Here is a 14,289-nt window from a genome sequence, read left to right on the forward strand (position 1 = left end):
GACATTATCTTTTCGGAAGGCAGGACCTATGTTAATTGGATCCCAGCCCTTATTAATCTCTCCCTAAGAACTCTGCACCCCACCTTCATCAGCAGTTCTCCTTCTTGGTTTGTCCCTAGACTGTTCTCCTTGTCTGTTTCCAACTGTACTGAGTTGGTAGTGTCCCCCCCAATTTATGTCCACCCAGAACCTCAGAATGTGACCTTGTATGGAAATAGGGTCTTTGTAGGTGACTCAAGTTAAGGTGAGTTCATACTGGGTTCACGTGGGTCTTAACCCAATGACTGCTGTTCTTGTTAAGAAGATAAAACATGTGCACACATACATGCATAGGGGAGAATGCCTTGCAGAAAAAAAAGGAGACAGAGATTGCAATGATTTGTGTCTAGATCAGCAGATGCTGCACGGGTTACTAGGAATAGGAATCACTGGAGGCTAGAGGAGGTGCCTGGAACAGACTACCTTTCAGAGATTCTAGTAGGAACCTTGATTTTGGACTTCTATCCTTTATGACTGTGACAGCATGCTGTGTGGAGCCCTTCAGTTGCAGCACTTCATTACAACAGCCCTAGGAAACTAATATGTCAACTTCCAGGGGCTTCTCCCCATTGACCCCCAAGTAGTCCTTGATCCATGTGGGCATCTCAGTCATAATTGCCTCCATGAGCCTTTGGAGGGATCCTGTGGTCATGTTAAATAGATCCTGAGGGGGGAAAAGGGACTCAAACAGTTGCCAAGCTCTCAGGCCCAACCCTCCTTCTAGATACTCTGCTCAGTATTCTGGCTGTCTAGGAAGCCTCCCTTGAGAAAGCCTGCTCCAAAATCATCCCCTACATTCCAAGCGCTATTCTCCTGCCACTCACTTCAATAGATTTCTCTGTTGTTTTCACCAGAGCCAAATGTCTCCCTGCTGGGCAGTTGTCCTGGTGGACTGGGAGATCCCTGACAACATAGCTACTACCCTTGGCCACTCCATCACGGTCCCCACCTTGAGCTCATCTGGGACTCTGCTCCCAGTGAGGGCAGCTTCAGTAAGAGGCCCTGACTCAGAGGTGGCTGGTTCCAGGGGGAAGAGGACCGACCTGGCAGTTGGCTGCTGGTAACTGATTCACAAAAGCTAAGAGAGTGGATTTCTCCCTCTCACCCTTTAGTGAACTGAGTGGCCTTGCCCAAAACTTATAAAGAAAGTAGATAAGCTGCCAAGGAGTGCTTCTAATGGTAGGCCTGCTGGGAGAACCAAGGCAACACTTGTGATAGATGCAGACCACTAAAATTGAAAAGCAGGGGGAAAGAGTAAGAAAGGCAGCTTTCCCTGCAATAAAGGACTGAAAAAAAACCCACCTCAGGGTAGAGCTGTTCTTACCGGGCACTGGGAATTCCGAGTCTGCCCCCCCCGACATACATACACACAGGGAAGTCCTGTCAAAATACCCTCCTCACCCTGACCAGATTTACACTGGGGAGAGCCCCATGGGGACACAACCAGAGGAATCTTCCCACCTCAGCCCTTTCTGTGTGTACCAGTTCTTTCTTCATAACATAAATAAATATGAAGTAAAAAGGAAGAGTCACAAGACCACTGATGAAAAGAAAGCCCAAGGTGAAGAGACCAACTGATCTTGAAGAAAATCAAGCAAATTCAGTTGCTATCTTTCAACAATTGAATCTAAACAAGAAACTAAGCAAACAAGAACAGAGGCACAATCATATATACAGAGATCGTTTTGATGGTTGTGGGATGGGTTAGGGGTGTGGGGGAGTGAGTGAAGAGGTGAGGGGATCAAGAAGTACAAGTAGGTCATTACAGAATAGCCAAAGGGATGCAAAGTACAGTACAGGGAATGGAGTAGCCAAAGAACTTATTCACATGACCCAGGGACATGAACAACACCTGAGGGAGTGGGTGGTGCTGGGTGGAGGGGAAAAAGGGGTAAAATTGGGACAAGTATAATAGCACAATCAATAAAATAAAACTTTAAAAATAAAAAACTAAAGTCAAAGAGATAAACCTCAGACTTACCACATTGGCCTGGGCCTCCTCCGGACTGGATGCGTCCTTTTGCAACACGTCTTCAGACGGCAGGCAGAACACACTCCTGAAGCACAATCGGAGCAGCTCTATTCCTTGTTCCACCTCTAAGAGGGGCCCCAGCATCCTAGGAAACAGGGAGGAGAAGTGTAACTAGACCATGGTGGTTGGTAATAACTGCTGAGGAAGGTAAAGAAAGGGATGGTAGAGACAGAAGGGTAAGTGGGAGCAAGGAAGAGGAAGATATCAGAAGAAAGAGTAATAAGAGGAAAAGGAGGAAACTAAGAAAAGGTGAAAGCAACCAGGAAGGTGGAAAGAAGGGAACTAAGGGGAAGAGGTGAGGCATGACTCTCACAGGAAAGGGTACTGCTAATTAGGGAGGATATATTGCTCTTCAGTTCCCCAGAGGTTTTCAGAGAATGGGCCTCAGTGATGGAGATGGAGGTGCCTAGTTGGGGCAGCCCTGAAAGCAAAGGGAAGCCTGGGAAGGAGTGACAGCAAGTCCTGTCTCCAGGTTGTCCCTGCCAGGTGCTCTGAAAATCCCATCCAAAAAATCCTTGCAAAAAAAGTGGCAGACATTGTCCAGTCAATTTCTACTACTCCCTTATGCTAGAGGCAGAGGCAGAAAATAAGCGGTGGGGGTCGACTAGGGAATGAAGAGCAGTAATAGAACCAGGGCAGAGAAGACAGAGTGGATGGCATGTTGTTACCTGAAGTCAGCGATGATGTTCATTGCCTTCTGTATAATGGGGCTGGAGATGGAGTCCAATGGCTCCTCGCTGATCAGCTCCTGTCCCACAAACACGCACACACACACACACACACACACACACACACGGGTGGCAAACATGTTTTTCCCATCTGCCTCTGTGTCCCCCTGCTCTAGGCTGTGTCCATCAGAAGATGGGATCTAGAATTTCTAGGAACCTCCAGACTCTGAGGACAGCGCGCCTCTCTGACTTCCAGCCTCACCTTCCCCTAGCCGAGGAGTGCTACCAGTGATTCCCATGAGACCTGTCCTCCCTCCTCTCTGCTTTCCCACCTCCATCCTCCTGAGAGGTACTTACCACCATGAGGCTTATTAATGACAGTTTCTGGGGGAAACTGAATCCACAGGCCAAGTACTGCTGGCTGCTCAGGATGTTGGTCAGGATAGTAAGGGCGTCCAGGTAATCCTGCTGCAGGTTCTTGTCCTGAATGAACCAGGAAGCTCATAGACTTCCAAGGTGAGCATGACCCTGGGACCAGGGCACACTACCTATAGCAAGTCTGGGAGATGAGGAACTAAGCCTTCTGTAGCCTTCCTCAGAATGAAACTCTGAGTCTTCCCTGTGAGGGTAGCCGAGGACATCCCTGTGGGGCATGGGGCCAGCCTGCTCACCAACCCCCTTCCTGAGTCCCCCTCGTAGAACTCCTAAATTAGGATAGATTTAGGTTCCTTGTCTCTCAAGATAGTGTCTTCCCTGTGGATAAGTTCTTCTGAAATATGTGTAGCTGGGAATGGAAAGGGCTTCATCTCTATCCCTGGGGATCCATGCTGCGGACAAACAGCAAAGGCAGGAGAATAGTATGCGGCTCCTTCACCTTCCCTAAACCCTTCCTCCTATGACTATAAGGGGATTTAAGCTTTATTCATCCCTTCATCGGAGAAGGCAGTGAACAGCCCAAAGGCACATTATGTAGCTTGCTACTGTGGAAGGAGACATTTTTTAACAGACTCAAAATTCCTGTGGTCCCTGCTTGGCCAGTTAGAGTCTCCAGTGGCATTAAGTGAAAGGATAGAAATATGGGAGAAGTAACTGTACTAGCCCCACACCCTGACTGCCATTCAAGGCCAGGTGTTTTTCTGAAAGGGCAGGTGAAGAGATGGCAGAGAAGGGATGCTGGAGAAGCAGAGTGAACAGGAAGTACCTTCTCCAAAATGCAGTTGTGGTAGTGTTGCAGGACCAAGGCCAGGATGCCATCTAAATGTATAAAGATGGCTCCCTTGTGCTTTACAATTATTTTGCCGTAAATGAAACAGATGGTATTGCATACCATTGCCCATTTCCTTCGCTGATGTTCCTGTAGGGGAAAAGGGAAAACTTGGCTCCTTCTTACCTAACCCATATTGCCTGACAGGGAAACAAGTTCAGAAGGAAAAGGTGGCTCAGAGGTTGTGGGAGGGAAGATGGGTTGGTGGGCTGGTGAGCAGCTGGGAGAAGAGGGCATGCAGCTAGTGATACCAGGGCCTAAAGTGTGGCAGGAGGGAGCAAGAGAAAGGGAGGGGCAGGAGAATCTTTCTCACATTTGGTCAGAGGGAAAGAGAAGCCCTTCTAGAGAAGCCTCAGAGAAGTGGGAGGCTGGGGTGATGGGGATGCCTTGGAAGGCTCTGTGTGGGAGGTGGACAGAGCCCTCTGGAATGGTATCACCTTAATCCATTTCAGGATGGGCAATGAGTCCTTGTCAGTGAGGGCAGCATTATACAGTCCCACTTCTTCCAGGACTAACTTCCGATGTTTCCTGGACATGAAAAACTGAGTGCCACAGCAATGCCCTGTAACAGGGAGGCCTCAACCCCATGCTACAGCTCAGGGTGAGCCAAGCACCTGCTATGCTCCCCAGAAGTGGGATTTAGAGAGAGAAAAGGAGAGGAAAGGAGGGAAAAGAAATGGAAGGGAAATTCATTTGCCTAGACTTGCACTGCTTAAAATCCAGATGGAGAACAAAATATCTTTGAAAGAACTAATTCAAGAAGACAATGAATAAAAAGAAATTAGAATCACAGGTTTAAAAAAATCTTGATATTATCAAATCCAGTATTGCACAATTGAGAATACTTTTATATGTACTAGGAATTCAGAGAATGTTTGTTGTGACAAGGGAATAGAGGGGGAATAACACATCTCAGGCTTCTTATTGACAGCATTGGGTAGCTAATCAGAGAGGAGATGGAAGAGAGGGAAGACACAGACAATGGCCATATTTCTAGTTTAGAAGAAAAGAAGACAGCAGTAACTCTGACTGAAATAGGCAGGTGAAATGAGGAGCCTGTCTGGGCTGGAGGGAGAGGAAGAAGTGAGTCCCTGGATGTGTTGTATGGGAGGTGTGTCACAACCACCAAGTGGAAATGTTTTCTGTGCCAGTGGATCTGAAAGTTGGAGCTAGAAGTGGATCTTGGAATCAACAACTAGAGAGAGGCAAAAGCACTAGGGCTTGGGGACTCTCTGGTTCCCACCAGGGAAAGTCTTCAGCTTAAATCCCTCTGTCTCATAAAGGTCCCTTTGACTACAGTGTCAGCCAAGGTTCTCCTGAGAGCTTATTCAATGAGGATGCCTGGGCACAGAGCCAAAGAAATGCTCAACACAGACATGCAGGTGCCAGCTGTTTGCCAATGGTTCATTCGTACTGCAAAGGCCACCATTAAGATTCTGCAGCAAGAGAAGGAAGAGTGGAGGACCTTGGGACACTGACTGGCTCCAGGACACAGATCCTCAAGAAGGGGTGAGATTTTAGCAGGACTTGTAGACTCTTACTCCAAGTAGATGAAGGGAAATCTTTACCTGGTTAGAAAGGAGGGACTAGTGGAGTATCAAAAGGGGGTTCTATGCATAGGCCACACATAGCAACAGCGATCCTGAGACAGAAGAACAAAGTTGGAGGAATCATGCTACCTAATGTTGAACCATACTATAAGGCCATAATAATCAAAACAGCATGGTACTGGCATAAAAACAGACACATAGATCAATGGAACAGAATACAAAGCCCAGAAATAAACCCACACTTTAGAGTCAATTAATATTCAACAGAGGAATGAAGTACATACAATGAGCTAAAGACAGTTCATTTAATAAATGGTGTTGGGAAAACTGGACAGATATGTGCATAAAAATGAAACTAGACCAGATTTTTACACCACACACAAGAATAAATTCAAAATGGATTAAAGACTTAAACATTAGAGGCCGAACCATAAAAATCCTAGAAGATAACATAGTCAGCAAAATCTCAGACATAGCTCATAGCAATATTTTATCAGATATATCTCCCCTGGCAATGGAAACAAAAGAAAAAATAATCAAATGGGAGTATATCAAACTAAAAATTTTCTACATACCAAAGGAAAACATCAACAAAATAAAAAGAAAGCCCACAGGACAGGAGAACATATTTGCCAATATATCTGATAAGAGGCTAATATCCAATTTATGAAGAACTTATGAAACTCAACACCAAAAATACCTACAACACAATTGAAAAATGGGCTAAGGACCTGAATAGAGCCTTCTTCGAAGAAGACCTACAGATGGCCAATACACATATGAAAAGATGCTCGAGTTCACTAGTCATCAGAGAAACGCAAGTTAAAATCACAATGAGATATCATCTCACACCTGTCAAAATGGCCATCATCAATACATCAACAAACAAGTGCTGGTGAGGATGTGGAGAAAGGGGAACCCCTTTGCACTCTTTGTGGAAATACAGACTGGAGCAGCCACTGTGGAAAGCAGTATGTAGATACCTCAAAAAATTAAAAATGGATCTGCATTTTGACCCAGTGATCCCACTTCTGAGAATATATCCGAAGGAATCCAAAACACTAATTTGATAGAACATAAGCACCCCTATGTTCACTGCAGCATTATTGACAATCACCAAGATATAGAAGCAGCCACAGTGTCTATTCATAGATGAGCAAAAAAACAACGATGGGACATTTACACAATGAAATATTACTCAGCTGCAAAAGAAGAAAATTTATCCCTTTGCAACAGTATGGATGGATCTCAACAATGTTATGCTAAGTGAAATAAGCCAGAGTAAGACAAATACCAAGTGATTTCACACATATGTGGAATCTAAAGAACAAACTGAAATAACAGGCAACATAGAGACAGACTCATAGATAGAGAGCAGGCTGACAGCTATGGGGGTGTGGTTAGGAGGTAGAGGGATTGAACAAAAGGAAAAAAGGACTCAAGGACATGGACAAAGGAGTGATGATTGTGGGGGTGGTGGTTAAGGAGACTAAATGGTAATGGAAAAATACAATAAAAATAAATTAATTTTTAAAAAGAAGGGTGTTCTATCCTGTCCCTCTTCCTACATCCCCCTTAGCCATGGTTTCCACTCATCCTGGTCATCATCATCATTATCATCATCCTAACTGACATCATCAGAATATTAGTGTTTAGTTTGCACCAGCCTTATACTGTCATTTCATGGATCCTCACACTAATGCTTTTAGGGACACCGTTTTGCAGAGGGAGAAAACATGTTTCCTAAATCTAGACACCCAGCCCAGATCGGAGTACCGAATTTATATGACTAGTGGACATCTCCACCTGGCACCCCCAACCCCTGCTGGTCAAAAACTGAATGCATTGTCTTCCTCCCCCTTTTGTCCTGGGTTCCTGGTCTCAGTGAAGGATACTCTTCTTTTCCCACTGAGATGCCAGAAACCCAGGAACCATCCTGGATGTCCTCTTCCTCTTGTCTTTCTCTTCTGTGTTCAGCTTGTCCCCAGGTACTAGCAGAGTTCACTTTTACTTCCCTGTCAAAGAACTCTGCATTCCAGTCCCACTAGACCTCTGACTGTTCTCTAGATGGGCCCCCAAAAGCTCCTGACCCAGAGTCTTGACTCACACTGTTATGTCAAGTGGGAATGACTGCCTCCCTCCTTCTTTGAAACTGGCCTCAACCAGCCCAAGCCCCAGGCAGCCCACATGGCCAGTATGCCTCAGCAACAGTTCACGTCACGTAGCCTTTAGTAGGCCATTCCGTGTAGTTAGCTATCTCCTTCCTGTATGTGTCATCTCCCCATTGATAGTGCTTGCACCTTGGGCTTGGAGAGTCACTGCTGCTGCCCAGGATGGTGATGGGTGCTCTGAGGATCTGGCAGGGGAAGGGCCACAGAAAGGGGAGGCCTCAGAGCATGGACACCAATGCACAACTCATCAACATGTGGAGAGTGCTTGGGTGCCAGGCATTCTTCCCAGTGCTTTTACATTTTATCCTCAAAACCATCCTATAACACATGTCACTTCTGTGGGATTCCACCAAAAATGCGCAGTCTGAATCTAATCATGAGGAAATATGAAACAAACCAAAACCTAGGCACATTCTGCAAAATTAACGATCTGTACACTTTTAAAATGTCAAGATCATGGCCGTGACTGGTGTGGCTCCATGGGTTGGCTCTGTCCCACAAAGCGAAATGTCCCAGGCTCGATGCCAGTCAGGGCACAAGCCTGGGTTGTGAGTTCGGACCCCAGTCGGGACTTACGCAAGAGGCAACCAATCAATATTCTTCCCACATGTCAGTGTTCCTTTCCTTCTCTTTCTACCTCCCTTCCCCTCTCTCTCCCTGAAAATAAAGAAATGAAATCTTTAAAATGTCAAGGTCATGAAAAATAAAGATGAGGAACTTGTTCCAGATTAAAGAACAATAAAGGAAATGACAACTGAATGCAGTGTTTGATTCTGAATTAGACTGTAGACCACAGAAAAGAATGTTTTTCTTTTGCTCTGAAACACATTGTTGGGACAATTGATGATTTTCAAATTGGATCTATAAATGAGATAATAGTGCTGTAGCAACAATAATTTCCTGATTTTGGTTACTGTACTGGGCTTATGTAAGAGGATATCCTTATTTTTAGGTAACATACACCAAGGTATTTAGTAGTAAATGAGCATCATGACTGCAGCATCATTTCAGGTTCAGAAGATGCAATAACAACTTATAAATAAATAAATTATATATTTTGTATGGGAGATGATAAAGCAAACATGGAAAAACATTAAGATTTTGCAGAGAGAATTTGTTGGGAGAAGAATAAACAGGAGTTCTTTGGCTTTTGTTTTTGCAACTTTTCTTTAAGTATAAAATGATTTCAAAATTAAAAAAAAACTTTTTAGGAAATATCCTATAAGTCCCATAGCCCCATCTTATAGAGGAGGAAACTGAGGTGCAGAGAGAAGTTGCTCAAGGGCACACAGCTAATAGGTGACAGGGCTGGGATTCCAACCCAGGTGGTCTGGCTTGCCAGGTTCCAGCCTCTAGCCACCTTGCCAGCCTGCCTCTCAAACTGAAAATGCTCCCCCTCTGCCAGTGCACTCTGCCTCACCTCCCTGTCCTGCAGCTCCTCATGGGAAGTGTGGAGCAGGGCAGACAGCAACATCTTGATCACTTCCTCATTCCTTGAGGTCCGCAGGGAGAAGCCAAAGAATTTATACAGGAAAGCCTAGGAAAGGTAGGGGACAGGGCCATGCATAGCTTGGGATAAGGTTAAGGCAGGTATTTCCAACACTAGCCACCACCTTCACCAATAGCCCCATCCTCCACCCAGTCCTCTTGGCCTCTGAGGCATCTGGATAAGGCAGCAATCCCACGGAGCAGGGGTGAAGGGGAAAAGAAAGCTGCATTCCTAATTTCTCAGCATCTTAGGGATCACCCTTCACAAGCCTCCCCTCCTGCACATACTTCCCATTTCCACCCAAGAAATAAAAGACAGTTCCTTAAATTTGCATAAATTTACAATAAAAATTGCATAATTGGAAAGGTACTCTTCTGTAGCCCTTCTCTTTTCCTCCTCTGAATTTCAGTGGCCTTTGTCCTTGCTTACTACACCTTGCCCAGCCAACCTTGTAATACCAGTCACTAGACTCACACAGTCCCTACCTCAGGGTCTCTGCACTTCTTATTTCTCTGTCTAGAACCTTCTTCCTTAGGCTCTTCAAAATGTCTCATTCCCACCTCAGTGAGCCTTCTCTTACCTCCAGCTCACCATATCTCAGGTGAGAATCAAGTTCAGGAGCAGTATCTATCCAGTTCATTGCTCTGCCACCAGTGCTAACAGTGCCAGACGCAGCAGCCAAACAGGACCTACAGCTGTGCAGTGAGTATCTTAATGCACTCCCAAATAGCCCCTCTATGGGCATCTTTTCCCCTTCTGGCAAATGCTAATGGTATGTCCTTCAGACTTTAGGGTTCTCCCCCTTCAACTGGCTGCAGGCACTTTTGTGAACAGCTACAACCTGAAGCCTTCAGGGAGAGACCTGCCCTGAGGTGAGCGGGGTTGGAGGGGAGGACCTCCTTGCCCTGGGGTCCTGGGAGCTACATTGCTTCATTGCTTACTACACTGTTCTGTCTCCTGTCCCTGCCCTGACCAACCAACCTTGGAAACCTGGAGCCAGTGACAGACTAAATTGAGGGGCTGGCTATAAAAGCCCCCTCTCTTGTTTCCAGGCAGGAGAGACTCTCCTGGGCAGTTTCCACCCAGGGCTCCCAGGGGATGAGGCCACAGCTTTGCTTAGCCTCTCCTGCCCACTCTACTTACTTGCTAAGTCACTTGACAAGAATCTTCACCTGACCTAAGGCACCTACTTTTCTGTGTAGCTGGCAAATGACAACTCATCTTCCAGGACTTACTCACTCCTCTGCAGGAAACTCACCTTCCTAGTTTGCCTAGGACAAAGGCAGTTCCCCGGGATGCCAAACTTTCAGTGCTAAAATCACAACCTTCCTGAGTAAACCTACAGAGTGGACTTCTCTGAGAAAGCTTCTCTGTCCAGCCCCTGCAGGCCTCCCCTGTGCTCCCAAGCACACAGTGCATTTTCCCACCCTGACACAACACTTAGAATGACTGCCCATTTCCTTGTCCATTCACTCAAGCAGACAGTGGTTTCCTGAAGGCAGGCAGTGTCTCATCTTACATATATGAAGACCCTGTGCCAGTCCACTGCCTGTTTTGCTACAGGTATTTAGTACACATGTTAATAACTTAATAAGATCAGAATTCCTGCTTGGTGCATTTGGTATCTCTACCAACCACAAAGATGTGTATATACTAGATGCTTCATAAATATTTGTTTTGTGGTTTTCTTGAGCTATCAAAATAAATTTTAACTTAGACATTTGCACATTCAAATCATATTGACAACAGGGGACCCCACAGTCTTAACCCCCCAGTTAAATTACTTCATATGTCCCAGTGTAAACTGAATAGGAGCTTGAAGGTTTGAAAACCACCGAATAGCTTTTTTTGATTCTTGTTTATTCTATTAGAGTTGTGCCAAATTTTTCCCCTTTTCCCTCCTCCACCAAGCCCACCCTTGCTCCCATAGTCAGTCCCCACACCGTTGTCCATGTCCATGGGTGACTCATACGTGTGCTTTCACTAGTCCCTTCCCTTTCTTTCCACCATTCCCCTCTTTTCACCTCCCCTCTGGCAGAGGTCATGGAAATGTAAATATTTGTTAGTAATTAGAGAGAAAATAGTCTTGGAAATACGGTCTCTTTCCTGGAACCGCCACCCCCCCTCCACCCACCCCCAGAGACCAAAAAGTGTTGCTTGGTGACAGGAAAACAAGGTTCAAAATCAGGAGACCTGGATTCAGGTGCTGGTATTACCAACAATTTGCTCAAGACTCTAACTCTTTCTTGGTTGTATTTCTTCATCTGCAACATAGGTGTGATGACAGCTACCAGGTTGTTAGGCTTTTGAGTTAATAAAGTACCTTCACAGCTAACCTTGTTCAATTCTCATTCACTCTCCTGTGATGCAGATGCTACTTTTGCTTCTTCCCAAGTGAGGCCACTGAAACCTCATGGATGCTAACCCAGGAGCACATGGAAAAGCCAGTACAGGACCCCAGGCCTTCGCCACCACAGACCTTGTGCTCTGTGCAAGAGAGCCTCTATTTCTTCTTAAGCTTTGTATCCCCAACACAAAGCACAGTCCCTGGTCTACAGTGTACCCTCAACTATTACTTGGATTAACTTGAATAAATCTGACTTTATAATCAATGATTTTTCCACTGCACCCAAGTACCAGCTCTGTTCTGTTATAGAATACCAAGAGGTGCAATGGAGACAGCAGAGGGCTAAGTTCTTGAAAAAAGCCTAAGACACTAAGCAAATGCAAAGCACTTTGGGTGTTTCTGAAGTGCCAGTAGGGCTACCAGCTCCTCATCCTCTCCACCCCTCAATTCCCAGGATGCAGGAACACCTGATTGCTCTTCCCCCACAGCCTGTACTCCACACATGTATCACCCCCTGTGTGACCACCAGACTCCTCCACCCACAGCCTCTACCCCAACCTCCTCCCTTGCAACCACCACACACCCAGACACACCTTGTCGTCTCTGTCTCCATCATCGCTGAAGGAAGTTATCATCTTCAACACGACTCTGACCAGCTGCTGCAGCCAGTTGTCATCATCAATGGCCACTAAAGACTGACTTAAAAACTGAGGAAGAGGAAGGGACAAGGACCACAAACGACAGTGGCAGGGCTTCTCTGCCCCACAGAAGCGGGGTCAAGAAGAAGCAAGAGACAGGGGTCATGGTCTGTACACATGGAAAAAGAGGCAGGGGTCATGTACATGTACATGGCCTGTACGTGTGGGGTGAACTACATGGTGGGGCCCATCAGGACTGGAGAATGATAACATGTGACAATGATGATAATGCCAGTTATGCGTGTGAGGCCTTTTGCAATTTACAAGGCCCGCTCCAATGTCATCCTGTTTCAGTCTGGAAGATGAAAGGAACTTGCACTTTACAGATGAAGAACCTAAAGCATGCAAAGGCTAAGTGACTTGCCCAAAGACACACAGGTAGGACCTTTTCCCTTACTCCCCTTGAGGGTGTGGAAGGTGAGTTGAGGATGAAGATAGAGTCAGGGACTGAGGCAGGGCCAGGAGGCAAGGGACCACAGAAAGAGCTTCCCTGATCCTCTTTCTCTAGAGGTCCTAAGGCTCTTCTCCCTCAGGATCCTGAAGAGGGAAAAGGAAGCAAGCGTGGAGGAAGGTAGCTCTTGGGGACTGCTTACCGGGAGCAGCCTGTCGTCCCATTCCTTCTGACTCAGGTTCTCCTCAGAGTGATCTAACAAAGGAAAGAGCATGGGACCCGCCCAACCATAAGGCCCCAGGAAGGGGGGAAAAGCTCTTAAAGACCATGCAGCACTCAGCCTACAGGATAACTGCTCTCCCACTTCACAGGGCTCTAGAAGATGAATGGCTTCCCAAAGGTCAAACAGACACAGCTGGCCAGTGTCAGAGCAAGGATACAAAACTGGTCTGTCCATTTCCAAAACCCACACTCTTCCTTGATTCTCTACCCATAAGAAGGGGCAGGAGTCACTCTGGGAACTCTGGAGCCACAGAACTCTGGACTGCATATCTGCTCAGTGCCAAGCATCACCCAAATAAGTAGACCCATTCAACAGTATCTCAGAGGGACAGAGAGGCTGATCCCAGTGTTCCTCACCCCAAGGAAGGTCCATCCTAAACTTTGAGACTCCACCTCTTCTGGAGTCTGCCCACTGTCAGGAAAAGCAAAGTAGACAAGGAACCTCAGTGTCAACACCATGGGGGCTTGTGATATTTTGACTCAGCCTAAAAACAAAGCATTACATTTTGGCCTATGCAATACATACAAAACATACATACACCAAGCAATGTGCTGATCAGACACCTGAACTCCACCCCTGACTCCCTGTGGGATTAGAGGTCAGGGATGGTGTGAGCCCAGGGTGTGGCTCAGACTTGGGGCAAAGGAAGAACTAAGGGTCAGTAATGTCTGTCTATTCATTACTTTGTGATTAACAATGCTCATACATCTCTACTCCAGTGTTTTAAAATGAGAAAAAAAGACAAGAAGGAACTGTGTCTTCCAGAGGTGTCCCCTTTCATCCATAGGGCCAATTGGCCTTAAGCTGTTCCCTTAACCGTTTGCCTTATTCCTCCCATCATGGCCCAGGCTTGGGCCCTGCAGCCTACCCCACAAATATGGACCCTCTCCCCTGCACGCACCTTTCCTGTAGTGTCTCAACCAGCCTCCCACCACAGCACTCCATGCTCACAACAGCCTGAATTTCCACAGTGAGCACCTGTCCCCAGGTGGCCCTGCTCTTGTACTTACACAAGAGGTGAAAGTCGCTAAGGTTGGAAACGTTGCCCAGGAAGAGGACCTTCAGAGCCCTTTCTGTGGCTACCTTACTCAGGGGCACAATGGCCGAGATGTTGCTGGGGTAAATATGCCAAAGTGATCAGTTTGGGCAAGGGTACCTGGCAGGAGTTTGACAAGAACATCAATTCCAAGCCTCAAATCAACCCCAGTTGTAAACTCTCCAATACCATGACCTTGTTGTTTTTTTTTTTCCTGGAGGGGCATTTGAGCCTGTATACACAGCTCCATTAACCTATTCACATCCATTTTCTCTCTCTTCTCTCTCCATCACCCTCCATGTCTGCTTCCCTTCCTCCCTT

At 46.3% G+C, this 14,289-nt stretch overlaps 2 protein-coding genes across 2 annotated transcripts; both read right to left on the bottom strand.

Annotated features, from left to right (window-relative positions):
• Positions 1–568: 568 nt before the first annotated feature.
• LOC118498364 (maestro heat-like repeat family member 5) lies at positions 569–4,089 on the bottom strand. Its single transcript, XM_036016242.1, has 5 exons — positions 3,941–4,089; positions 3,097–3,222; positions 2,740–2,819; positions 2,021–2,156; positions 569–703 (listed from the first exon to the last, which is right to left on the bottom strand). Exons 1-5 carry the CDS (start codon positions 4,067–4,069, stop codon positions 569–571), a joined length of 606 nt encoding a protein of 201 aa, XP_035872135.1. The 5' UTR covers positions 4,070–4,089.
• Positions 4,090–4,514: 425 nt separating this feature from the next.
• LOC118498365 (maestro heat-like repeat-containing protein family member 1) lies at positions 4,515–13,051 on the bottom strand. Its single transcript, XM_036016243.1, has 4 exons — positions 12,852–13,051; positions 12,154–12,267; positions 9,145–9,261; positions 4,515–4,565 (listed from the first exon to the last, which is right to left on the bottom strand). Exons 1-4 carry the CDS (start codon positions 12,921–12,923, stop codon positions 4,515–4,517), a joined length of 354 nt encoding a protein of 117 aa, XP_035872136.1. The 5' UTR covers positions 12,924–13,051.
• Between the last annotated feature and the right edge of the window lie 1,238 nt (positions 13,052–14,289).

The sequence above is a fragment of the Phyllostomus discolor genome, chromosome 2, assembly GCF_004126475.2.
Source record: "Phyllostomus discolor isolate MPI-MPIP mPhyDis1 chromosome 2, mPhyDis1.pri.v3, whole genome shotgun sequence".
Taxonomy (NCBI): domain Eukaryota; kingdom Metazoa; phylum Chordata; class Mammalia; order Chiroptera; family Phyllostomidae; genus Phyllostomus; species Phyllostomus discolor.

Bases quoted from the DNA above. Each gene is read 5' to 3' on its own strand.
- LOC118498364 (XM_036016242.1), bottom strand. From the start codon at position 4,069: ATGGTATGCAATACCATCTGTTTCATTTACGGCAAAATAATTGTAAAG. The intron at 3,223-3,940 runs GTACTTCCTGTT...TGGTTCATTCAG, and splicing joins ACAACTGCATTTTGGAGAAG to GACAAGAACCTGCAGCAGGA. The intron at 2,820-3,096 runs GTAAGTACCTCT...TTTGTGGGACAG, and splicing joins CATTAATAAGCCTCATGGTG to GAGCTGATCAGCGAGGAGCC.
- LOC118498365 (XM_036016243.1), bottom strand. From the start codon at position 12,923: ATGCTCTTTCCTTTGTTAGATCACTCTGAGGAGAACCTGAGTCAGAAG. The intron at 9,262-12,153 runs GTGTGTCTGGGT...TACCTTTCCTAG, and splicing joins ATGGAGACAGAGACGACAAG to GCTTTCCTGTATAAATTCTT. The intron at 4,566-9,144 runs GTGAGGCAGAGT...TCCCTGTTACAG, and splicing joins AGGAGCTGCAGGACAGGGAG to GGCATTGCTGTGGCACTCAG.